The sequence below is a fragment of the Zootermopsis nevadensis genome, unplaced genomic scaffold (assembly GCF_977971745.1).
Source record: "Zootermopsis nevadensis isolate Lab colony 2312 unplaced genomic scaffold, Znev_1.0 Znev_ptg000007l, whole genome shotgun sequence".
NCBI classification, from domain to species: Eukaryota; Metazoa; Arthropoda; class Insecta; order Blattodea; family Termopsidae; genus Zootermopsis; species Zootermopsis nevadensis.
This window is the reverse complement of record NW_028259139.1, coordinates 12,269,791-12,297,043: the sequence shown is the minus strand read 5'-3', so window position 1 is coordinate 12,297,043 and position 27,253 is coordinate 12,269,791. Positions and strand designations below refer to the sequence as shown.

At 37.2% G+C, this 27,253-nt stretch overlaps 3 protein-coding genes and 1 long non-coding RNA gene across 6 annotated transcripts in view; 1 reads left to right on the top strand and 3 right to left on the bottom strand.

Annotated features, from left to right (window-relative positions):
- The window catches only part of LOC147874613 (uncharacterized), a 202,205-nt gene that overhangs the window by 53,317 nt on the left and 121,635 nt on the right, over positions 1-27,253 (top strand). The window lies entirely within an intron of this gene.
- Positions 3,554-7,462, bottom strand: LOC110831783 (uncharacterized). The gene is made up of 2 exons (XM_022068175.2): positions 7,181-7,462; positions 3,554-5,803 (listed from the first exon to the last, which is right to left on the bottom strand). The coding sequence occupies exon 2, from the start codon at positions 5,776-5,778 to the stop codon at positions 4,369-4,371; it is 1,410 nt and encodes a 469-aa protein (XP_021923867.2). The 5' UTR covers positions 5,779-5,803; positions 7,181-7,462; the 3' UTR covers positions 3,554-4,368.
- LOC110831786 (mite allergen Lep d 7) lies at positions 8,897-11,525 on the bottom strand. Its single transcript, XM_022068182.1, has 2 exons — positions 11,400-11,525; positions 8,897-10,246 (listed from the first exon to the last, which is right to left on the bottom strand). Exon 2 carries the CDS (start codon positions 10,243-10,245, stop codon positions 9,391-9,393), a length of 855 nt encoding a protein of 284 aa, XP_021923874.1. The 5' UTR covers position 10,246; positions 11,400-11,525; the 3' UTR covers positions 8,897-9,390.
- The window catches only part of LOC110831782 (transcription factor hamlet), a 189,529-nt gene continuing 184,414 nt past the window's right edge, over positions 22,139-27,253 (bottom strand). For 2 of the 3 annotated variants that reach the window (XM_022068172.2, XM_022068174.2), the window contains exon 7: positions 22,139-26,937. In XM_022068172.2, the coding sequence (XP_021923864.2) occupies positions 24,766-26,937 (2,172 nt within the window). In that variant the 3' untranslated portion in view covers positions 22,139-24,765. The remainder of the gene's footprint in view (positions 26,938-27,253) is intronic. The other variant, XM_022068173.2, reaches the window with a different exon arrangement.

The following is a 27,253-nucleotide window of genomic DNA, read 5'->3' as shown; positions in this document are numbered from 1 at the left end:
GAAGTTCAGACAGATGGAGCATATATTCGACTTCGCTGTGCTGATCTCTTTTAAATATTTCAGTCAAACCCACAGATACAACATTTATAATGTAAATCAATGGGAAGTCAATGACATGCGTTCCCAGCACCAAAACATTGACGGGTAATATAATGGCATTACATTTAGTGTGCACTGTCGTGATTTCTTCTTTCTTTCAAAATTTCACGACAGGGCCTCATGGATGCCATAACGCTCCTCTGCGCTCTAGCACAAGAGCAAACTCGCATATGCAAAAGTTTGCAATTCACAAACAGCTTTTGCCAATTCATCGATCTCATTGGAGCAAATTCGCGTTAACGAAACATACGTAATTGCAGAGATGACCGTATTTATAATTTTTATTCAAAATCAGCGATGTAAGAATTACGATTTAGTATAAGAAGCATTACGAGAAACATTGTAAGACGTTATAAATAATAGTAAAATATATTTTTCCCCACTTTTTGACTTTCTGGTTTCAAAATCGGCGTTATTCTGAACCGGCGCAAATCCAGGGCTACCTGTATTTAGACCCTCGTTCATAATAAATATTTGCGCTGTTTTCATGTGAAGTTGAAATAAAAATAGGGGGTCGGTTTGGAGACGCACCCTACACCCTCATTTACTGTGGTAGCAATGAGCTTTTATCACAGCGAGCCTTTTTTTTATTCATTTTAATAAGGTTATCCGCGCTGCTGTTATCAATACATTCTTATGCCATTATCATTCAAGTCTTATGTATGGTGAGTTACGTAATAGAAGCGTAGATTGGGCAGAATATTAGGCGTGTCCTGTGCTCCGTTCAAGTGTTGGTTGCGATGTTCTCAGAAGCTCGACACATAATCACTACACCGAAATGTTCAGGTGAACCATTTCCAACAGCTGTTCCCAAACCGTTTTCTTCTCCCTACCACATGAAAATTGTTGAGTGTCTGGACGGACCATGATTTTTCTGCGTGATATTTATCAACTATAATTAATGCCATGTACTATAGTTTCGAAACATGGGAATGAAATATGCGAATTTCAGGTTTTCGCGTCTGAGAGTGCGAAGATGGTTGACTTCTGGGTTGTTGCGCCGTGTAGTCTGGTAGACGTTTACCGACGTTTCAGATACCCTTGCTGCCTCCATCATCAGGGCGATCATCGCCCTCATCGACCTGGTGTAGGCAGCAAGGGTATCTGAAACGTCGGTAAACGTCTACAAGTCACGATGTATTGAGAATCTCTAGTCTTAAATAAACACAAACAGTTAGACTTGAATTGCCTTTTCATTCTTGTTCCGACACATTTAGTAGGTTATCAGTTGCCTGTAATATGTTTGCTTGCTTTGATGAGTGCTTCTTAGAGCTCAAAAAAGGCCTAAAAGTGTCCGTAATGAACCTAAACGGCAAATTGTTCTAATTCTCGAGTGTTGATCACGCAACATTTTAAGGTAATTCCAATGGGGTAACGTGAAAGAACGTAGTACGTAGCACGGTTGATATTTGTAGTTGATAATTGAAGTTGAGGAGGATAGGAAAGAATTACGGTAGTAGGGTCGAAAGGAGATAAAGGTGCGAAATGGATAAAGAAAGAAAAGATGAACAATAAATGGAGCTAAAGAGTAACTCGCTGTTCAATTTTAGTGGGGCTGTTGTATTAGTTCATATGTAATCTGGTGAGCATTTATGACTACAGGGTTTTTTCTGTGCGGAATTTTCGTGTGGGCTTTTTGTCATGGAACCTGTAATCGATATCAACGAATTTTATTATTCGATACTGCTGGCCTACGAGAAGTTTGCTGTGTACTTTAAGATAGTGAGACCCTGGGATCCGAAGTCATGTTGCGAATATCGTGCACACACAGCACACCTCAGTTGAGATTAGAGGTGGTGAGATCAAGGACGTGTTAGTGTTGACATTATGAATGCCATCCTAATATTCTGGCCCCACCTTCTTTATAATAAAGAGAACGTCTTGCGGGAAATCGTAAGTTTTATTTTGAGATGTATGATCTTAAACTTTCACGGCGACAAATTATAATGATTCGTTATGAATGGCGAAGACACCAGCGTTTCGAGAACCATCTACGTCATCTTCCTCAGGGTACAGGGAACCACGTCACACGGCTGGTAGCCCGAGAATAAATTAAGTACATGCATACCTCGTTTTATTGCGCCTCGCAGATATTGCTGAGTTTTTTTTCAAATTGAAGGTTTGTGGCAACCCTGCGTCGAGCAAGTCTATCGGCGCCATTTTTCCAACAGCATGTGCTCACTTCGTGTCTCTGTGTCACATTTTGGTAATTCTCACAATGTTCTCGCATTATTTTTGAAACATAATGCTATTGCACACTTAGTAGACTACAGTATAGTGTAAACATAACTTTTATATGCACTGGGAAACAAAAAAAAATCGTGTGACTCGCTTTATTGCGGTGATCTGGAACCGAACCCACATTATCTCCGAGGTATGCCTGTATTATGAGAGATTCCAGGTTACATGCTACACGGGATTATTTCATGATAGAAGCATTGGATGTGAATTTAACCGAAGCGGTTCAATGACCAGTTATGGACCTAAACTCCAATAGCATTTGGTCATTATTTTATATCACTTGAGAATTAATTGCTTATACTGATTATGCCTTGGAAAGGATTTGTAGGAATCAAGAGCTTGCATATTAAGCGTTTCCTTATTTCCTTTTATTTTCAGAAGCATGGTGTGTGTATAAGACCTTTGATTTTGGAAACAAATAATTTGTAAACGTGCCGAAGTTCAGTTACTTAGGACCGGTGGTAGCGTATTTTTATATGTAACTATATGTCTTACGTAACCCAAAGTTTCATCACCGAATTAACCAAAGCCCTCCACCGGGCCCTGTCCTGGGCCAACAAAATCCAGTCTCCTTCAACTCCTATCTCCCATAGATCCCGCCTGACATTATCCTCCCATCTAAGGTTGGAGAAAAATACACAGCATGGTACATTATAATTTGTACTCTTCACCTAATATTACGGAGATGGACTCAAGTAGAATGAAATAAATGCGTCACGTAGCACGCATGGAGGCGATCAAAACATCTAGATTTTTTAAAAGAGATCGTTCATTGCATTGATCTGGCTCAGGACAGAGATTGGTGGAGGCCTCTGTAAACACGATGATGAATTTTCGGATTCTATGTAAGGCGGAAATTTCTTGACAATCTGAGCAGCTGTAAAATTCTCAATAATTTAGTTAGAGATAGCAACTTGTAAAAGATTGTTCATTTCATAATTTAACGACGATTTTCAACTGTAAAGGTTGCAGCCTACGTCATCGTATGGAATGGTGATTGTAAATTATTTATCGAAAAGTATGTGAAAGGATTGGTCGTGGCTTGCTTTACTTTAAAATACTCTTTGACCATTTTCCTGGAAGAACTTGCGGATAGTCACGAATGACAATCAGATGTGATGATCTACGCCAGGGCCGAACATAGAACCACTGCTGTCAGGAACGCGAAGGTGAAGTTCGTCGGTGGACTTGGAAATTATATTAACTCATAGGCTGGAAATGAGCTTGTTTTTATTTTAAGCTTATTTTTATTTTAAGTAAAACATTTTGAATATAAGTACATTATAGAAGAGGCTGTTTGTAAGAACTTCTGTCAATATTTATCTCGGATTCTTCAAAGCAAATGAACATAATAAAAAATGGTCCCCATGGCGGGACCAATTTTCTGTAGTCTCTTGCTTTGGTTGAATCAGGGTTGTACAGCAGACGCTTGGTTTGTCCACTAAGTCACACAAGTTTTCCGATCTGCCTCAAAAGACTATTTTCACTGCCTGAAACGTTTTGTGATCCATTAGCAGTTGGTAGTAACAACCATTTTGACACTGGTAAGCCAAAATGAGAGTGAATCAGCAAGGGATTTTGTTTGTTTAACAAATGGGCAACAATAACTTATTTTCAGAACCTGTGGTGAAGGAGATACGAAACCATAATTTTGTTATTAAATTATTTATCTATTCATGAATGAAAATGTACACCTTGATGAGCATTTTGAAATAATTTCCGCCCATGAAACAAATTAAATGTAGATACCATGAGAAATATATTTTGTATCTTCTCTTCCTTCACAGAAATACTTGTGACTGACAACCTCTTTAAATTGCTACATATTTTCGTGTTAAGGCACGAAAGTTACAACACACAAGAAGCAAATATTTAGGCTTTCAAAGACGATTTGAGGTTTCATGTGTAGTCTACTCTAAGTGGATCACTATCATCATCAATAAAACAAAATTATCTACTCACATTATCTTAATTCTTCCACTACAAGGCTGTACGGGTCTAAGAGGACTTTCTCATCCACTATTTTAATTATGCCAAGATTTTGAGACTGGGAAGATATTCGCCACAGTCAAACCGACTTAAAGAACTACGTACAGCAGTGCTCATCATATTTTCAACTTCCTTAACTATTTTAGTCTGAAAGTACCCTATCAGCCAATTATTTATTCGTGTTTGTAGCCAGTCAAAAGATCCTATGTTTGTAATTTTCTTAATCCTATAAGCATTGACCTTGAAGTTTCTCAGTTCATTCAGTGTTGATATGCATGTCCCATCTTCTTTCGGATCCATTGCCACCTTCATTGTCAGTTGTCTGTGCATGAAATTACCGTGTAACTCCCCTGTTACTTTCGATTTGAGAAACATTGCGACATATTTGTCGTACCCCATTTGTAGATCGTCAAATTCTATCATTGCTGACAAAATGAACTCTTCGCCAGATTTGGACAAGCTCACGTTTGAGGATCTTTTGATTGTCGAGAGCCCTGAAAGCCAGCCTCGCTCCGCCGTGAACGTACCATTGACAATGCTTGTTTCTAATTTTTCGGAGAAATTCCTATGGAAACTGGGTATGTCTATATCATCCTCCTGATTTTCCAGAATACCTTCCTTTACGTCTGCCAGCAATTCATCAAACAAATCACTGATCTTCACATTTTGTGTCAAGTGCTCTTCAGCGACTGGCTTAACATTCTTGTGCCCTACAGTAAAAACACTTATCTTACTTAAAGCTAGATTTATCTGCGTATCCACATAGTAGTTGAGTTGATCTCGGATCTTGTTGTTGATGGTTTCGGCCAGTACTCCCCCTACAATGTCCTTTGATAGATTCACGTCTTGTGGTAAAGTAATTTCAGTCATCGGAATAACTCGGGCAGTTACTTCTTGCGGCTTGTAGACAAAATTAGAGTCTAAAGGTAGGAGAGCAGCGGGTGTTAATGCTAGGGCTATTTTTCCCGTTAATGTAACGTTATGTAAACTGACGTAGAAGTGTCCTTGGCTAATAAGCGAAATCATGGCAAGGTTTTTGGTAAGCAGTGAGTAGTCACCTTCAATTTCCATGGATCCTATATTTGAATCTACATTGAGAATCATTCGTGAGAAATCAGGATTGATGATACCGATATCTATATCAAGTGGAATCGATAGCTGAATGTTAAAGATGTGGGCTAACGTGTTCTGATCAACGCTAGTAGTAATGTCCTCCAACGGAATTAGTGTACGGTCAGGCCCCTTCGTCTCATTCAAACTAGTGTTTCTGTCATCTGCCCCGTACTCCTGAGGATGCGTCTGTATCTCCGTCACATTGCCCAGATGTTCGACTTCAGCTGCAGTTGAATGTTCTGCGTCTCCTTTCGAATTAACGTGTGGAGGTGATGCTCGTACTGTGGAGCACCAGGCCATAATCAGAAGAGCCAGGCAGACTTGCACAAGTGCCATCGTCGTCGGGTTGTTACGACTTGACCTATATTGATAACAGAACACAACTACATTATCAGGGAGAGCGTATATAAATAACTCTAAAGTCATGACTCTTTGACGTGATTCTCTGTTGGGTGTCCAGGAGCTCAGAATTTTTGCCTCGTCTTTACTTTTAGCTGATTCTGTACCAGAATATTTTGGTCAGAAAACTTGAAGTGAAGAGACCACATGGTAAATCAAAGTGTAGCCGGGAGGATAATATTAAAATGGATCTTTAATAAATACATAATCTTTCTCAGGATAGGGGCCATTGGTGGGGCACTTGTGAACACGGTAAAAACAAAGATTAAATGGTTAACGCTGTTTTAAAAAGTAATCATTGCTTACTCTGAGAATCACATAAAACCCATAAATACACAACGTGGCCAAAACACAGTGTTACTGAACGTAAAATCAGGTTGGTATATACAGTTATCACTAAACTTACGGAGTTTAGTCATTTCAGTGCAATATGCGTTACCACAACGTGTTTCCCTTTTATCAATTTAGGTGATACTTCAAAAATCTTCCCATTTCCATCTCCGAATTTCACAATCAGAATTCTGTGTTCTTGTCTTGTGCCTCTCGTTTCAGGCTGTCTAACCCATGGTAACTTTATGGAAATAATTGTCAAAAAATAATGAGTGGTAAGTCAACATGTTTTAATAAGTTGTACCCCGTTCACTTACTTCTACAGATCTTTCGTATATGATCTTACTTACAAAATCCAAAATGAAATCTGTGTTTACCCAACATTTTTACCACAAGATGTGCTACCTATACTGACAGAGTCCTTCCAAATAGAAAGCGCAGCCCACTCGTTACAAGACAAAAGTAATTGAAACATATAACATTCTCTTAATGTTTACGGGGTTTTTGTTTTAAATTAGAACAAGAAATTAATGTATTATGACAGAAGTTACAGCGTCCAGTGTTTCGATGTTTTGTAATACGTGGCAATGCTTAATAACTGATACCAACTTTATTGACTAGAATCCTCTTCGAGATGCCGATATTCCCTCATCTAATCAACAATATCCACACCAGCCCACGACCAATCTCTATCCCGAGTCTGATAAATCAAATCCAAACACTTCCACTTTGCTCCCTTAAGTTCTATTTTAATATTATCGCCCCATTTATAACCTGGGCCACTGCATTGGTTTTCTCCATTCAGATTTTTCGATTAAAATGTTGTTTGCATTTTTTATTACCCCATGCATGCTACATGACCCGCCCGTACCTTAAATTATAACATAAACCTTCCTGTTTGATTATTTATTAATCATTCTTTAATTCTCTACCACATAGTCTGAGCTATGGACAGCGTCGTTACATAATTAATTAATTAATTAATAATAATAATAATAATAATAATTACCCTCGAAGTAGAAGAAGTGGTGGCTGTGGCCCCTGAGAGACACTCACTGTTCTGGTAACCTGGCAACACGCAGGTTTTCGTGTAACTGTAGTCCTTCTCTTTTTTATCTTCTGAGAGAAATTTTATCACGAACAGAGAACTAATTCCTCTATCTCCCGTCTTCATGACACCCCATATGTAAACACACGATTTGGTAACTTAACAGTGACAGAAAGTGTCGATTTTAAGTGGATCCTTGCTTGAGATAGTTTATACAAGGATTATGTTTCCGTCGAAGACCTTGAAATGAAATGTTCCCTTAGTAAATTTGAAACGTTTGTTTGCACAGATTAAAATGGCAAAGTGTGTATACCTTAACGCACATCCTGAAAATCAAATTTAAATTAAACAAACATAACCAAATCATCTTCTTCTTCTTCTCCTTCTCCTGGCGCCTTGACCGTTATCGAGCGTTGGCTATCATATCGGCCGCCATGTTGGTGATTATGATTTTATTTACAGCTGCACGGAAAAGTTGTACTTTGGACAGTCCAAAACATTGCCTTAAATTCTTCATCCAGGACATTTTTATTCTCCCGGGGCTTCGTTTGTCCGCGATTTTTCCTTGCATAATAAGATGTAAAATTTTGTATTTTTCTGGATGTCGCATATATGATCAAAATACTCCAACTTCTGTCGTTTGGTGGTTTTGACGATTTCTTTTCTTTTATTAATTTTCATAAGTATTTCTTCGTTACTTATTATATCAGTCCAGCAAATTTTGAGTAAACGCCGATATACTCGCATCTCGAATGCCTCAAGACGTTTAAGTATCGCCTCAGTAACGGTCCAAACCTCCGTTCCGTACAATAGAACTGGGAATACATAATATCGCAGGATATAATTTCGGGGCCACAAGTTTAAGTCGTTACTAGAGAGTACTTTTTTCATTCGTATAAATGTTGCCCGAGCTAGGTTCAATGCGGAAAGATCCCACATTTCATAAATGTCACATACTAGATATTTTGCTTTTACGACTCTCTCCAGAGCTGTTCCATTGACTTAAACTTCATAATCTTGAACTGCTCTCTCGTTGCTGATAATCATATACTTACTTTTGTTAATATTCAGTTTCAAGCCGAATTCATCACGTGTTTGCACTATACGATTCATTAGTAACTGGAGCCCCTCTTTGGTACTTGCTAAAACCAGCGTATCATCCGCACATCTGACGTAACCAAATGCGTGGTACAGAATCTCAAAAAAGTGATATGTATTCAAAATAAAAAAATATATTCCTCGACAATTACTTTTTTCTGTTGGAAAGCTGGGCAGAAATATGTGCAGAACACTTCGCGTGTCAAAGCAAAGAATAATCACTATTCCCAAATTTATAAAGATTTTATTTCAAAAAACTAAAGGCCATTTAACTGTGCATCGTAAAATAGATATAGGCCTATCACCTATTTTGGATTTCACTTTGAATTTTAACAGGCATTGCTAATGGTGACAACTATGCATTTTTACGCAAGTTGTGTTGAAAAGTTGAAAGTAAATGTGATTTAGTACTCTATGCGAGACTTAATGGAAGTCCCTGTATCGTAGTGGCCTGGGAAGTCACGTGCTGCACTACAGACAGACCGAAAAACGTCGTGCTTTATCTGGTATGACGTAATAATTTAAAACACTGGAAATTATAAAATGGTTATATCAAAGTAAATAAATGAATAACGATGCTACGAAAGAGAATACAAATTTTAATTGTAAAGTTGTAAGATTTACATTAGTAATTAAGAGTGGGTCACAATTAGGTTCCTGTTTAAAGGAATCATAACTTTGACATTAACTCGCGGGAGCCATATTCATATTGAGCACTTGTAAAACTGCAAATTGTAAAAACAAACATGAAGTTCGCTCCAATACGTTGTGTTTCGTATCATATCAGCATATTTATTAATATCAGAGTTATAATTTCTTTAAATTGGAAACATTAATATAAAATTTATATGTATATCTCAACCAAATCGATTGGTCACGAGGCTAGAATCATAGCGAAACCGCCATTCTATTAGCCACAACTTGACATCATGTAGGTAACCACCGACCTTTGTCAGAATATAAAGTTGTAATTAACTTATTTTGAAAAGACGTAAACTGCAAATTTCAGTTCACGCCTCGTCCCGCTTTAAGATCTAATGGTATGTACTAATTCACTTTGTAATCATCTAACATTAGGGTTTAGGGAAGTATTTACTGCAGTCAAAATGGTCCAGTTTCTTCTCTATTTCTTCTCTCAGCGTGGATTCTACTCTGCCTTTAATTTCTGATTCGAAATGTTGCAAAATCCAAGTTGAGATTTTGGAAAGCAACCAGTTCATGGGCCCCAAACCGGTGACTTTCAACTTAAAATCTCCGAAACTGTCTAAAACCAGCTGATTTAAAGCTACAGTGCAATTTTGATTAGTCCAGGCTACAGTCGCTTTCAAAAGTATAGAATTCTTGCCAACAATTCCATTTATCTTTCCATGCGGTCCGAGTCTCATGAATTTCGCTCTGTACCTGTCATAACCCACTTCCAGATGTTCGAGTCCAAAGCCACATGAAACTGAGAGGTTCTTGCCGTAAGACGAAGCTACTGCATCAGCTGTTCTGTGGATGGTGGAGAGACTTTCCACCCAGCCGTTTTCACCTTTGAACTCACCTTTAACTTTAATGAAGTACACTCTTTTGTTGAATGTTTCGTCTATGTCTGGGATTTTGATTCGGTCCTTTCCCTGCTTTATGATGTCTACGCGGAGACCGTCAAGAAGTTCATCCACGATCTTGTTAAGATTGACCGTGCCACACACCGTCGAGTTAAAAACATCAAGTGGCTTTAAATCATCACTGCCAACAATTAATCCTTCAGAATTATCGCAAACCGTCAGGGTAGACGAAACATTGCTTGTGTGATGCCGCTCGGAATTGATAAGGGCCTCAGTCAGTTGAGTTTCCGAGGGGATCCCCACAAGTTGTACACCGACAGATTCCAGGGGTGTGTGAAAGCCACACAGCAGAAACAGCAGCCAGACATGTCCCTCGGCCATCCTGTAAAATAATCAAAATATGCTAATATAGGAGAATAATATAAAATGAGGGTGTGAGCTGTGGATGGTTCAGGGACCACTGGCGGGCTCTTTTGAACACGGTAATGAACCATCGCAATATATTTGACTAGTTGAGTCACTATCAGCTTCTCAAGAAGGGATACTCTTGATCTACTTCGTAGATAGTTGTATGTAGCCTGTCCTGACATCGAACTTGAGACATAAACGCAAACCTCCCATGGGTTCCTAACTAATCGTGTGTCTACTCCAGAGGTTAAAATCACAGTCACGCTACTCGAATGATATTGATTAATCTTCACTACCAGTGCTATTTACCTAGTTCAGTATTTTTGTTCTATTATTTAACAACGCAAGAAGAATGAGATTGGCGGGGCATGTAGCACGCATGGATGGGACAAGAGGTGTGCACCGGGTATTGGTTTGGAAGCCTGAGGAGACCTAGACGTAGATGGAAAGATAATGTCAGGCGGGATCTATTGGAGATAGGAGTTGAAGGAGACTGGATTTTGTTGGCCCAGGTCAGGGTCCGGTGGAGGTCTTTGGTTAATTCGGTGATGAACCTTCGAGTTCCGTAAGCCATCTAGTTAGTTAACAACGCACCCCTTTAAAAAATACATTTCACCGTCATGTGTATCAATCGGTTGATCTTGTGTAAGGGAACAATCCCTGTCAAACTGAGAATCATAATAAACCCATGAATAAAGAATGGAGAGTTCCTCATTGTTTATGCAGATGGTACAAAAAGTTACCATTGGACTTTGAACGGTTAAAACACACGCTAGTTTTTCACTGCATATCCGCACAGAAACCATGAAAACACTTTTAACACGAAACAGTCTAGCTTCAATTAACAAACGTGCCTCGTGTCTCTACATATCATCAACATATTTGTTTTAATCTGCGTAGCAAAGAGCCGTCTCTGACATATAGTATATATTGTTATGTATTATTAATTTAAATGATTCTTTACAGTCGTGTTACTGTAACAGACAATTTCACCTTCCGCTACCTCGTATCTCGTGTTCTCTTTAACATTTGTTGGATATTAAGTCGTATTATATGACTTCACACAAGAACAGTTGTCTTGAAATAGATATGTAGGGCACGGTGTGTTCAAAATAAATTCTCCAAACCTTTGAGTTGTTTTAACTGCAGCTGTTCCTTGCCTGGTAGAGTCCACTAAACGCACAGCAGTTGTTGAGAGACGCGACGACCAGCCACTGAATCATCAGTAACTGTGATTACTCAGAAAGGCTTGGCAGGATCAAAGTCAGGGTACAGGAAGCGGTTGGGGTAAGGTCGGAGAAGAAAACATCGCTCCTACGTGCTACATGTTTCGCAAAATCCATTTCGTCATATGTCGTGGGGAGGTCGTACAGATATGTTTGCTCATCCTTACGCGCCACCTCTGGAAACACTCAACAGACTCTGATGAAGTTTAGTGTTGAGTCTTTCGTTAACTTCCCATAACGTTAAAAACAAACTGTACTGTTAAGGTGGATGTCTTCTGTGGTGTTGCGACACGTGGTTTTGTACAAGTTTGCCTACGTTTCAGAAGTGCTTTCTGCCTCCATCACTGTAACCCTGATGATGGAGGCAAGTCGTCTCATGTTTCATACTCGTCACCGTAGGAACCTGAAATCTCCCGTATTTTAGTAGAATTTTCCTAAAGTAAGCTGTTTATAATAAATGAATGTGACATGGTTTAGAATACGTATTTTTGAGATCCAAAACTGGAAGTCGCAGCCAAGTGGTTGGTGCTGCTGCATCCTGTTCGAGGGATCATAATTTCAAATCTCGAGTGACAGACCGGGTGTACTGTCTGAGGATTTTCGTAGTTCTACCGGAGTCCCTCCAGGCAAACGCTGGTTTAGTAAGTTGATTTAGACAACGATTCTCTCCTTACATGTCATTTCCAATTCATGAAACATTCCTAGTTTGAGCCACTGGTAGCATCGTTAAATAAACAAGACGCAACAAATTCTACTTGAAACATTTTTAATGCGGTATGTGTTTAACAAGATACAAAAATCATCTTTATGACTTGATACAGCAGTGTAGTGTCATACGCTTCCCGGCAACACACTTTTGTTTGCGTTAAATGAACGGTAACAGCAGTGATGATATTTCTGTCCGCCCATGGATTGTGCCTCCTCTTCTGGTCCATTTCCAGTATCCTTGTGCCCACGGTCAGCAGATAACTTCCATCCAGCCTCGTTACCATGGCTTCGCGACGCGGTTAGTGTTATCAGCAGCGACTCACATACTTCAAGCGTTCAGTGGCCACTTCTGCTCCTCTAGCCACATCACTTTATTTCTGTGGAAACAACCAACGAATCTGATGTACACATTCTGAGCAAGGGGAGTATTTATTATACAGTGATTTTTTTTTCTAAGAGCACATTTTAGCGGAAGGGTTGGATTCTTCCCCCCCCCCCCCCCCAAGTGCTGCCGACCAGATTCTTCACGAAGACACACCTTTCCAGAAGTTTAAACCATTTCACGACTTCCCATCTTGCTTCTGCTGGACCAATTTTAATATTATCTTTAATTTACTTTGGCGTTTAGGTGGTCACTTCTGAAGTCGATTCTCTAGTAACTTTCACTAGACTCTGGGCTTAGTTCTCTAACATTCGTAGAGGGGAGGTTATGTCGAGGAAAAGAGGAAGGTGTGTGGCATGTGGAATAAATACGCACATTATAAATAATTAGTCAAGTCTCTTAATTTATTTCATGAAACTGTGATTGGCGTTCACCGGTTCATGGCTGCTGCTTGCCAGAGTCATTATTATATTAGCTACATCCCCTTCTCAGCCTTCTAACATTTAAGGCTTGACGGTCACACAAATGGATCTAGCACACAATTTTTAACTGAGTGGTACGTTCCAACTCATCGCAGGAGAGTTCGTCCTTGTGACACCGGCGTCTAGTGTATTTTCTCTTTCAAATATGTTTCCATTTGCTCTCAAGTATTAATAATGTCAGACGTGTCCTGGCATACCGAGAAACATAGTACAGGCAAACCTCGGAGATATTGCGGGTTCGGTTCCAGTCCACCGCAATAAAGCGAGTCACATGAATTTTTTGTTTGTTTCCCAGTGCATATAAAAGTTATGTTTACACTATACTGTAGTCTATTAAGTGTTCAATAGCGTTATGTTTCAAAAATAATGCGAGAACATTGTGAGAATTACCAAAATGTGACACAGAGACACGAAGTGAGCACATGCTGTTGGAAAAATGGCGCCGATAGACTTGCTCGACGCAGGGTTGCCACAAACCTCCAATTTTTAAAAAAAAACGCAATATCTGCGAAGCGCAATAAAACGAGGTACGCCTGTTTTTTCTTCTTCTCAATGTTTCTTCTTCCTTCTTTCTTTATTTGTTTCTTCTTTTCCCAATCCACCCTTCTTTTTATCTACCCCTTTCTCAGTTCCGCTTCTGTCTGTACCAGTTTGGAACATCGTAGGGCACACAATAAAATGTATCTTAATTATTACATAAGTCTTCACCGTTCATTAGCAAATGACCAAACGTCATGGACGAATGGTTAGCATGGTTTCGAGCTCAAATCTTTACGCGGGGTGCTATCCTGACTGAGGCCTTTCGTGGTCTTTCTTAGTCCCTACGGAACAAATACATGGAAAATTCCCCAAATTACCCCACGATTATTACGTTCTTATCCTTTCCAATTCAGAGATAATTCGATGTTGTATAATTCAAGGAGTTCAAAGCGTGGTTAAATAGACGGCAAAAAAATATCAAACACAAGGGGAGACACGCGAGCACGCATGCACGCACAAACACACTGATTGAAATATCCGAGGAACGATGCTACGTCACAAGCCCCTGAGATAAATAATTAAGTCGCTTGTATTCGCTGTGCATCGGGCAGCCTATAACACAGGCTGCATGAAATGTTATCATCTGACGCAACCAAATACATAACACCGACGAACTGTTTTAGTGTTATTAATGTTTCACAAGTTTCCGTTGGTACTGTCGTATCCAGTTAACACTTACAATTCAATTCAGATATTTCTTATATTAAGTGCGAGGTGGTCACACACCCCGCCCAATTCCACCTTCGGACCACAGAAAAAACAACAAAGTATTATAATTTTGTTTGACATATTCCTTTTCGATTTTGTTAAAACAAATACTAAATTATTTATTTTACATTTTGAAGAAAATAAATAATTGGCGCAATATAAATAACCGCATGGTTTAGTTTTCGTATGATTTTGGGCCACTGTAAGACTGGGATCCCTGTCGATTCATAGATGTGTGTCCGCATTTTCTGTCCTGTGTAGGAAAAGGCCTTATAACAAGTCTAATCCCTGTCCACAGTCCTACCAACTGTTTATTCCATTCATGCTTTCAGAATTACGTCTCAATATAAAATAGTTTTAAAATACAATTATTATATTGCAAATTATTGATTTTTTTGTAACAAATTTCACTCTGCTTTATGTCATGGCGTCAAATTGAGAAAATGATCAGGGGGACGTCTTGATAACTGGGAAAGCGTCGTTAAATATGCTGACAAATAATCGATACGTTGAGATTTACATTTTAACGGCGGTTAAAATAAGGGTTGTGATCAAATGGTTTGTGACTCGTGTAGCCTTGTAGCTGGTTACCAACGCAATGGCGGAACATGTCCATTCTATACTCTACCCTGATTATGGAGGCAGAACATGCTGTCGTAACCCAAGAGGTACCACAGTCCTGAAACCGTGAAGTTTTGGCTCGTAGACAATAACAGAAGGGTTGTAATACCACGTTGTTTTATACGGATGGATACCGTCGAATGCTTGCCCTTACAAACTCGTAAATATGAACTGACTGGGGAGGAGAAATTCCTGCGTTTGACAAGAAAGTGAGTGTACGACGAACTGTCGAGCGCGATGTGACTGGCCTTTGTTTGTGTTGCAGGATTACGTCGAGGTTTTGTTTGATGTCCTGTGTCTGTGTCCTTGTCTGTTCTTATCGGCATATGAAGTGAGTTAGCCACGCAAAGCGTACGGATTTCCAGCCGATGCTAGCGTGATGACCCGACATTTGATAGCCATTCAGACTCCCCATTGTGGTGTTACGGACTTTATACGACCCGTATCTGCGGTCCCTTGTCCTAGCATGAGTACTGATACTAGTTTTGCGCCAATATTCCGTTGCTGGTTTGTCTCCATGAGGGAGAAAATAAGTGGCTAGAGAAAATTACAGAATGAGGAGCTTCATAATTTGTACTCTTTTTAGGATGTTTGACACAACAGCAGACGACATGGGCGGAGACGAGAAATGCGTACACAATTTTTGTCGAAATGCGTGAAGAGATCTCTTGGCGTAGGCGTAGATGCGAGGATAATATTAAAATGGATGTTACATGAATAAGGTATAGGAGCACTAACTGAATTCTTCTGGCTCTTAATATTTTCCGGTGGCGGGCTGTTGTGAACTCGGTGATGAACATTCTGGTTACATAAGATACACCGAATTTCTTGACTAGCTGAGCAATTGTTAGATTCTCAAGGACTGGTCCGTGGAATTAATTACTGGTCTTCTTCAGGCAATGAAAAGGTGGCTTCTCGTCGTGCGCTCGGCACTTTTTAATGGATTTGCTGTAGACTTTTGCTGTTTTTTTAGGCAGATTTTGTATGTACTTGGGTTTTTCTCTTCCGGCTAATCTACCACCTTCTATTAGGCATGCTATCTGCCCGAACACCCAATGCACATAAGTTTTTGTTATGTTTAATGACGATATCAACAACTTATGATGATTATTGATCAAGGAATTGGAATTTGTAATGAAACGCCATTATCTTGGAATTTTCCTGTACGGACTGAGTAAAACCACGAAAATATCACAATAGCCAGTCTCCGAGCCGGGATTTGAACCCAGAACGTCGTCATCTGTTCGTCAGTTGTGCAGTTTCCATTGTCATAAGTATCTTCTCGGTGTGAGACACACTCAGGTTTCCTAATTTTAAATTTGAACATTCTGTGTATAGTGGCTGTTGTGAAAGGGACTCTGAAGACACGTCATGCTATTTGCTTGTCGCTTAATACATACAACTCGTGCGTTTGTACCTCACAATATCGATGCCTCGTTGGATCTGATTGTTTCATTGCTGAGCTTTCATACCGGATTTATTCCAGACACCACACAACTATTATTGTCGTTCTATAAAAGTGTAACGTTCAAATTGTTCCACGATAGTATTTTATGTTCCAGCGGCCGACAGCCTTGGGGACGCTGAACACATGGTCCTCCTCCAGAATTGAGCCTCTGAATAAATCAGACGAAAAACATCATATTTACAGTAGCCTATGTGTTTATAAAGCCTCCGTGTGACAACCAACGGCAACATATTCTAATTACTTTTGCACGGTCTTAGGACGGACTGTTCATGTAATAGGTTTATAGAAACAGGACCCACATATGGAACACACTTTTTAAATCCGTACTTTTGTAACTTTCTTGTTTCTTTTTACCGCACTCACAAAACTGCTGAAAAGGGTTATCAGACAGACGCAAATTATTTGATTACCACATGGAAAATATTTACAAAATACTATAAGGTCTCAACAACTTATACGTTTTATATCCTGTATCAGTACATTTATCCAAATTTATAAAAAAAAAAGGTTCGATTTGAGTTTCATATGAAGTTGCGGTTATAGTAGACCAATATGAACACAAGTTAAATTTACTTCACAACAGGTATAAGAATGCTAGTAGCAAATTTTGTCAAAATCCGTTTAGAAGATATAACACGCGGTCAAAAGATACGGTCTCGTGTGTTTACTCTATGGATTCATGCATGGAACATACAATTATGTTTAGTTTGGTGCTAATCTGAAAGAGATATTAGGTGGTTTTACAGTATTCTGGCTTCTGCTGAAATTCTTGTTAATTTGTAGCGTCTTGTTATAGTCAGATGCATTATAAAACTTAAAATGGTGAGTAGTCTATAATTACACTCAGATCTACACCCAACATTTTATTTCTTGATGTCCTGATCTGATGTTTATATTTTATTCATCCTGAAGAAATAAGGATATTACTAAAATAAAATGACAATAGAAATTTAGTGAGGAATAATATTTTTATTACACATTTTTGTCTTATCTAACGAAGTCTTTGAGGCATTCAACACTATACACACTTTATGTAACAAGCAAAGAACATACACAAATATTATTATACCATCGTAATAGTTATTAATTTATGAGATGGTAAAGTTGCGTCATATTGTAATATAATAAATATATATTGTTTAAATCTTGTCCGTGTAATCACAATAAATTCTTATTAATATTAAAATATTACAATAATTAACATTTAAAATGTTTAAAATATTAAATGATGTTCTTTATCGAAATATTCGATTTACATTAGACCATCATTTTTCACGACATGTTTCAGTTCCAAAAAGAACTATCTTCAGGTGTATATAATTATATAAAGATTCAAATCAATAATAACTTAAATACAATTTCTATATATTATTTTAGCGTACATTTTTATCAGATGTTTATCAGATATCAAACGATGTTCTTTTCCAGATTTTATTCCATTTTAATAACATATTCGATGTTGTTCTGTATATGTACATCATGCTCAATATGACTTTAGTGTGGGTGAACGTTATTTTTGTTGTTTTTGTATCAGCCTGTAATGCAAATAATATAAAGACTAAATGAATATTTATGAGCCGGGATAGCTCAGTCAGTATAGTGACTAGCTACGGGCTGGACGGCTGGGGTTCGATCCCCGACGGGGGCAGAGGATTTTTCCTCTAGCCTCTGCGTCTAGACCGGATCTGGGGCCCACCCAGCCTCCTGTCCAATGGATACCGGGGTCCTTTCCCGGGGGTAAAGCCAGCCGTGGCGTGATGCTGACCACTCACCCTCATCTAGTGCCGAGGTCAAGGAAGAGAGGAGCTATACCTCCACTCCCCCCAAGCGCCTACATGGCGTATAGTGGGACAAACTTTACTTACTTTACTTTACTAAATGAATATTAATAAAATATAAATATAAAATAAAATATTATATTGAAATAATGAAATATAATTTTGAAACATACCAGAAATGAAAGTTGTAGAGGAGTTACATCTGTCTGGAAGTATTGCCGTGTTTGAACTGAACTGTGTTCATTGTGGATTGTGGTTGTTTTGTAGGGAGGGTAAGTGAAAGGAGGTTGTTGGAGGTGGAGTTAAGTATTTAAAGGGAATTAAAAATAGGGTTATTAAGATAAATATTATTTAATTATTCGTATTTTTTTCCGTCTAATCACAATTGTATATAAATAAAATTTATACATAAGATATTAAAATATCATTTACATATTTGGTACATCTTTTTACTACATGTTTCGGTTACATTGAACCATCTTCAGGTGTAAAGTTAAAAGTTAAAAATTATAATCTTATAAACTAAAACGTAATTACTGTTGTTGTGTAACTTCTGATGATGTTTACTTCCAAATTCATTGGAGTGAGGGTATATTTTGAAGTGATAGTGATCAGTATTGATCCAGTTCTCCTCGGAAACGTTAGTACTTCTGAATACCTTCAAGACATATCTACGCTCTTCCTCGGCCAATGTTGAACCACTATCACTTCAAAATATACCCTCACTCCAATGAATTTGGAAGTAAACATCATCAGAAGTTACACAACAACAGTAATTAAGTTTTAGTTTATAAGATTATAATTTTTAACTTTTAACTTTACACCTGAAGATGGTTCAATGTAACCGAAACATGTAATAAAAAAAAAGATGTACCAAATATGTAAATGATATTTTAATATCTTATGTATAAATTTTATTTATATACAATTGTGATAAGACGGAAAAAACACGAATAATTAAATTTTAATTCACAATATGACGCAATTATATCAACTTATAAATATTATTGTCATTCAAGCAAACATTTTGTTTGAATGCTTGTTGTATATGACATTCTTCAATTGTGTCTCTGTGTTTCTTATTGTGTACTATTTTTAAGATGTCCATTGTATCTGTTATCGTGCTATATGCATGTCCAGTGTTTAGAATGTGTTTGGCATATGCTGAATTATCTTTATTATGTTTTATTGCCGCAATGTGTTCTTTATACCTATTTGTGAATGTACGTCCAGTTTGGCCAATATAAGTTAATTGGCATTCTTTACATTTTAGTCTGTATATTCCTGGTAAATTGTATTTGTTATTTATGTCTATTGGTGGTTTTTGTTTAAGGAAGTTTTTATTGTGTTATTTCTTTTGAAAGCTATTTTTAATTTGTTTTCTTTGAATAGTTTTATTATGAATTTAGTTTCTTTTCCTATATATGTAAAAGTGGCCCATCTATTTTGTATATCTTCATTTTTATTTTTATTATTGTCGTTAAGTTTCGTTGTTTTTTATTTAGAAAGTTGTTGTTATACCCATTTTCTTTGAGGATTTGTTGTATTATATTTAATTCTATTTGTTTGTTTGTTGTGGATGTTGGGTACAGATTTTTCCTGTTTATTAAGTAATTGATAGACATTCTTTTTTGTTCAATAGGGTGGCAAGATGAGGCATGAATTATGGTACTCGTGGTAGTGGGTTTTCTGTAAATTTTGAATTCAAAGTTTTGAGTTTTTCTTATTATAGTTAAATCAAATGAACAAATTCGTAAGTCTTTATTGAGGTTTTCTTTAAGTTCATTGATTAAATTTACAGAATTTGTTATATTGAAAGTGTTTGGTAGGTTGCAGTAATCTTTTAAGATATTGGCTATTTTTGATGAGATTTTGTAAGCTAGTAAACATATTAAATGAAAACCACATACAATATTATAGCAGATACGTGGATGATATATTAATAATTTACAATAGAAGAAAAACAAATATCCAACTAGTCCTTGATGAATTCAACAACATAAATCAAAACATCGAATTTACAATAAAACTTGAACAAAATAATACACTAAACTATTTGGATTTAACTATAATAAGAAAAACTAAAAACTTTGAATTCAAAATTTACAGAAAATCCACTACCACGAGTACCATAATTCATGCCTCATCTTGCCACCCTATTGAACAAAAAAGAATGTCCATCAATTACTTAATAAACAAGAAAAATCTGTACCCAATATCCACAACAAACAAACAAATAGAATTAAATATAATACAACAAATCTACAAAGAAAATGGGTATAACAACAACTTTCTAAATAAAAAACAACGAAACTTAACGACAATAATAAAAATAAAAATGAAGATATACAAAATAGATGGGCCACTTTTACATATATAGGAAAAGAAACTAAATTCATAATAAAACTATTCAAAGAAAACAAATTAAAAATAGCTTTCAAAAGAAATAACACAATAAAAACTTCCTTAAACAAAAACCACCAATAGACATAAATAACAAATACAATTTACCAGGAATATACAGACTAAAATGTAAAGAATGCCAATTAACTTATATTGGCCAAACTGGACGTACATTCACAAATAGGTATAAAGAACACATTGCGGCAATAAAACATAATAAAGATAATTCAGCATATGCCAAACACATTCTAAACACTGGACATGCATATAGCACGATAACAGATACAATGGACATCTTAAAAATAGTACACAATAAGAAACACAGAGACACAATTGAAAAATGTCATATACAACAAGCATTCAAACAAAATGTTTGCTTGAATGACAATAATATTTATAAGTTGATATAATTGCGTCATATTGTGAATTAAAATTTAATTATTCGTGTTTTTTCCGTCTTATCACAATTGTATATAAATAAAATTTATACATAAGATATTAAAATATCATTTACATATTTGGTACATCTTTTTTTTTATTACATGTTTCGGTTACATTGAACCATCTTCAGGTGTAAAGTTAAAAGTTAAAAATTATAATCTTATAAACTAAAACTTAATTACTGTTGTTGTGTAACTTCTGATGATGTTTACTTCCAAATTCATTGGAGTGAGGGTATATTTTGAAGTGATAGTGGTTCAACATTGGCCGAGGAAGAGCGTAGATATGTCTTGAAGGTATTCAGAAGTACTAACGTTTCCGAGGAGAACTGGATCAATACTGATCACTATCACTTCAAAATATACCCTCACTCCAATGAATTTGGAAGTAAACATCATCAGAAGTTACACAACAACAGTAATTACGTTTTAGTTTATAAGATTATAATTTTTAACTTTTAACTTTACACCTGAAGATGGTTCAATGTAACCGAAACATGTAGTAAAAAGATGTACCAAATATGTAAATGATATTTTAATATCTTATGTATAAATTTTATTTATATACAATTGTGATTAGACGGAAAAAAATACGAATAATTAAATAATATTTATCTTAATAACCCTATTTTTAATTCCCTTTAAATACTTAACTCCACCTCCAACAACCTCCTTTCACTTACCCTCCCTACAAAACAACCACAATCCACAATGAACACAGTTCAGTTCAAACACGGCAATACTTCCAGACAGATGTAACTCCTCTACAACTTTCATTTCTGGTATGTTTCAAAATTATATTTCATTATTTCAATATATTATTTTATTTTCTATTTCTATTTTATTAATATCCATTTAGTCTTTATATTATTTACATTACAGGCTGATACAAAAACAACAAAAATAACGTTCACCCACACTAAAGTCATATTGAGCATGATGTACATATACAGAACAACATCGAATATGTTATTAAAATGGAATAAAATCTGGAAAAGAACATCGTTTGATATCTGATAAACATCTGATAAAAATGTACGCTAAAATAATATATAGAAATTGTATTTAAGTTATTATTGATTTGAATCTTTATATAATTATATACACCTGAAGATAGTTCTTTTTGGAACTGAAACATGTCGTGAAAAATGATGGTCTAATGTAAATCGAATATTTCGATAAAGAACATCATTTAATATTTTAAACATTTTAAATGTTAATTATTGTAACATTTTAATATTTAATAAGAATTTATTGTGATTAGACGGACAAGATTTAAACAATATATAGTTATTAATTTTTAAGATGATAAATGGTACACTGAAAATACGAAATGGTCCGAGATGAGATTTGTTCTAGAGAAGCGAGAAAATGAAAGACTGATAATGCGGTCAGTGACAAACATTTGTGCTTATGGTGTGCACTTAATATTTGTGACACAACTCATCCACACACATACATGTGATCATGATATTTTTTTCGTAGATAAATGAGGGAAGATTAACATTATCGTTATCATTATCACCACTTAAACTGAATGATCTCTAAATAATCATTAAGTTTTCATCAATAAAATTTATGTCCTTTCTAAGTACGTGTAAAGCTTATTCTTTGTTAACCACATTAGATATTAAAATGATAAAAATTTGCTGTTTTAAATTTACTTAATTTAGCTTATTTAATGAGCGAATTATTTCTCTACAAACAAAAATTTAAATTTTATTAACTGTAATGCCACTGTTCTGAACCGTAAATTATAATGGATGTATTATTAAAGTACCCTGCTGTCTTGAGTAGTGGTTCGTATTAAGATACCATAATGCACTTAATACGTAATAAAATATGAATTTTCAGTCTTAACAGACTTCTCCAGTGAGCTTTTCAAAGTAGTAATATTTGTGCGTTTGATACATATCTTGGCAAATATTAAAGATGGTAAAATGTATATAATTAAATATTTGAAAAAATCTTACTGTGTTATTTTTAAATGATAAATATCACCATTGTTCTTGTATCGAAGGAAGCAAGCCTGTGAATGTGAGGCATGTGAAATGGAAATGAAACTCTTTAAACAGAAAGCTCTTTAAGACAGGTTCACGAAAACATTAAGTGGCCTTGCACGATGTTTTAATTTGCTCTGTAAACAGCACCTGGTTTGATGTCTTATTAGCGTACACTATTCACGAATTGAAAAAGAGCACAAATTCTTTGCAGTTTCAAATTAAAATGCAGGACTGTTCTGTCATGACAGTTCATGGCTGGAATGTGTATTGTCCTCAAGTTCGGTATGACTGATTGTTTCTCTAACTGAAGATCGGAAAGAAATTAGATCTTATTGATTAAACAAATAATTTATTAAAGTGAGTTTTATGGTCGAATTCTTATATTAAAATGAAAAACTTGTAACTTACTTACAATCCGAAGATCATATTTGCACATATTTAAAACTGGTTAATCTATTTTAGCGGGTTTTGAGACGACGAAATTATTAGGGCAAAAGTTTTGATATTGTCCATTAAACGATGAATTAAGAAAGGAAAAAGTCATGAAATGCCATAATCGTAATCAGAGGATATACAAATCCAATTGGAGGTTTATTTGAACGAACGAAGCGAAAAGGAGAACAAATTAACAGAAAATTGATTATATGTAAAGTAGGCAAATTATGCTTTGATTTAAATGAATAGCAGCTCAGTGCAAGAAACTTATTGCCTTGAAGACAAAGTTGCAAACAATAATATAAAATCTTTGGCAAATTATTGTAAAACATACAAGGATGCAAAATATCCACGAGTATAACTGTAGTTCTGATGTACGTAATTGTCAATAGGATAAAGAACAACTTTGCCTGTAGTGAAATTATTCTTATTTTGTTGAAACTACTTCATCTATTCTTCCATTTAATTTATTAGATTTGTTAAATATTAAGCTTATTTTAGAATGAACACATTAAATGTGTTAAAGATGATATTTTGTGCTCTTAGGTAAATCAGAAATGTACATTGTACAATAAGGGAATTTTAACCTACATGAAATCTTACAATACAACATTGTGCGAATTTATCCATTGCCTGTATTAATATGTACTCTTTTGTCACAGTATTGACGACATTATTTTTTTCAATGCGTAATCCCTCATACAACACAAATTTCTTTCACTTTCCACGATTTGTACATTTAGGGAATATTTACCTTCGGCTATATTAGTGACTATCATTTGTTTTTAATACACTCGAACCACTATATGTATATACATAACACATTTGTACACATTTTATGTGATAAGATACGGGGATTTTTGTCTTTGTAATTAATTAATTTTCTGAAACAGACTTGTCACTTCCTGTTTACACCTTATATTTGTAGATTAGCTTTCATTCACACGTAGGCTCTGAGCATAGCAGCCAATATGATTTTGCCATGTAACCCTGTCATATGTTCAAAGTTTGTATATAAATTTAATATTTTTTAACAGATTCCAAGAGTCCTTCCTCTGTTTTAAATCTAGGAACTATTTGATTGAGATGACAGCGTAAACTGACTGTAGCAGATTGGTAGTTGGTGCAACCAGATCAGAATCAATCCAATTTTAATTTTCATAAACTTAAATTAACTGGAACACTGACTGGTTTGGTCCAGTAAATATGTTTCTTTTTGTGATATGCAAAATATGTACTTGAACTTCGTAAATTGTTTCTGTCCGACTGCACCAACATTTTTGTTCAAGTGTCTTATCGCTAGGTGGAGACTTCTATGGTCTCTTGTTCATTGCAATTATTGTTGGTGGTCGCAGGCTCTTCTTTTATTGGGTTCTCAGTCTTCACTTTCACTTCGTAAGAGACCGGTGACTGGCTGACTTCCATGGCTATGAGAGAGTTCTGAGAGGGAGGAAGCTTCAGTCTGTCTTCCTGGTGCCTTGGAGGAGATGCCACTTCTTCTGATAGGCCTTCAGAATCCTCATCTTCCTTCGGCACCACAGCATTCACAGGGGGGAAGGACATATGAGGAGTACTGTACAGATGCGTCTGAAGACTTATAAGGTTATTGCTCAGGTGATCTTCAGTAACACTGTTGGTCACTTTTCCCATAAAACTTCGTATTTCATCGCACCACGAATCCTCACGCTCATTCTCATTGCTGCTTCCTGGACTGTCCGCTACAGATACCACTCCACTGCCGTCATCTGCCTCGTGCTTCTTGAGGTGTCGGTCCAGGTTTGTCTGCTGGCCAAAGCATCTCTCACACAGTGGACACTTGAATGGCTTCTCCTTGTTATGAATGTTACGGACGTGACGCTGCAGGTTGGACGAGATGCTGAAGGACCGCTCGCAGTATTTGCATTTGTACGGTTGTTCCCCGGTGTGCGTGCGCAGGTGACGCGTGAGGTTGGCAGACCTGGGAAACACTTTGCCACAATATTTGCACGAATATCGGTCCTTAAGTTTGCCACTGCTGTTGCCAGCACCTCCACCACCACCACCACTGATACCAGCGTGATGCGGACTTAAAACATCTTCATAAGGTTTACTGGAACCAAAACTTGATAATGGTGCTCTGAGTAGGTCAAAAGGTTGTCTGTTCCCAATATGACCATTAACCAATGACCCAAGAAAAGGATATCTTCCAAAAGGGGGTGGAGGGGGTAAAAGACGTTCATGATGGCCTGGACCAGGTGGAGGTGGGAAACTTGGATAAGAAGGTCGGTACATGGCCTCAAGGAACATGGGGTGAATTGGACGCGGATAGGCCATGGTATGTGAAATGGTCACAGCAAGTGAAGATGGGACTTTCTCTGACAGCTGTGTTGATAATGGGTGTGGTGGTGGAGGAGGTAGCTGGGCTCCTTGTGGGGAATCATGTCTAGCTGGAGAAGGTGCCAGCCGTTTTCCTGAACTTCCGACATCGTCCTTTGATTTGTTGTCATTCTGCCTTGCAGGAGTCACACACACAAATCGACCGCGTTTAACACTAACCTCCTTGTCATTGCTCTCCTCACGCTTTCGTTTGCAATCCACTCTGAGATCCAGTGGTTCCTCGCCTTCAGATTTATTAGCACTGCCTGCAGATCCTGGTCTTTTCTCTTCCTTTTCACCAAATCTGTCTCTTTCCTGAGATGGTGTGCGAGCATCACTTCCTGCAGACAAGTCTCTTGGTAAACTTCCTTGTTCATTATCTTCATCTTCGGGTATTGGGTATTCTCTGGCTGTAGGAAGAGATTCTCTGGGGTTTGGGTACGTCGAGCCTCCACTTGCACTCAAGGGTGACGGTCGGAAGTGTGTCAGAGCTTCATCAGCTGAGGGTGGTGGCACTTTGTTAGAACCTGATGCAAGTTGAGGTGGTGACAGATGTGGTCCATTCTTCAAGATTTCTGTGTTGTTCCTCTCGTAAGGCGACGTCTGATTTCGTTCATTGCTGTTACGTAGTTGAAGGTGAAGCTGACAATCTGCGCTAAGCAACATGTTGTGTTGGGACTTGTTATCATCCTCCAGAAGTCTGGTATGATGTCCAGTTTGGAACAATAATGGGTTACTATGGAATGAATGAGGTGAGTGGGGTGAAGCATGGGGGTAGATTGGGGGGTAAGGGCTGATAAGAGTTTGTGGGTAAAACGAAAGATCAGCTGGTGGCCGAGAATACATCAGGAAGGGGTTGGTGCTGTTTGCAGGCTGAGGGTGAGGATGCGGAAGATGGGTCATGGTATTGGGGGGCAGGACTGGGTGGTGCTGTGGTTGGGGCGGTGCACCGCCTCTTCCTCCTGGAGATGACTTAGTAGAGTCACAGAAACGTTTGTGCTTTGAGAGTGACGTCAGAGTACTGAAGGACTGTCGACACTTGATGCACTTGATATGCATACGGCAATCTGCGTGCATCCGCTTGTGGCGGCACAGGTTCGAAAACTGCGTGTAGGCCTGGAACAAGAGGCACGACCTAAATGCCGAAGCAATGCTCACCATCAGAAGCAGCCATGTTCAGTGCATTTGGCAGCCAGACAGGATTCAGGGTAGTGTGGTCTGTTCACGGAGCCTATTAGCTAGGTTATGATTTAAATGGTAAATTGGTGAATGATGAAGGATTGAATATGTTTCTGTAACATTCAAACGAAGTGACATTTGACCAGTCACTGAATAATAATAATAACAATAATAATAATAATAATAATAATATGCAGTAATATGAAAGGACATGGAGTGTTTCTGTGTGAAGTCTAAAGTTATCACGGCGGCG

Bases quoted from the DNA above. Each gene is read 5' to 3' on its own strand.
- LOC110831786 (XM_022068182.1), bottom strand. From the start codon at position 10,245: ATGGCCGAGGGACATGTCTGGCTGCTGTTTCTGCTGTGTGGCTTTCAC.
- LOC110831783 (XM_022068175.2), bottom strand. From the start codon at position 5,778: ATGGCACTTGTGCAAGTCTGCCTGGCTCTTCTGATTATGGCCTGGTGC.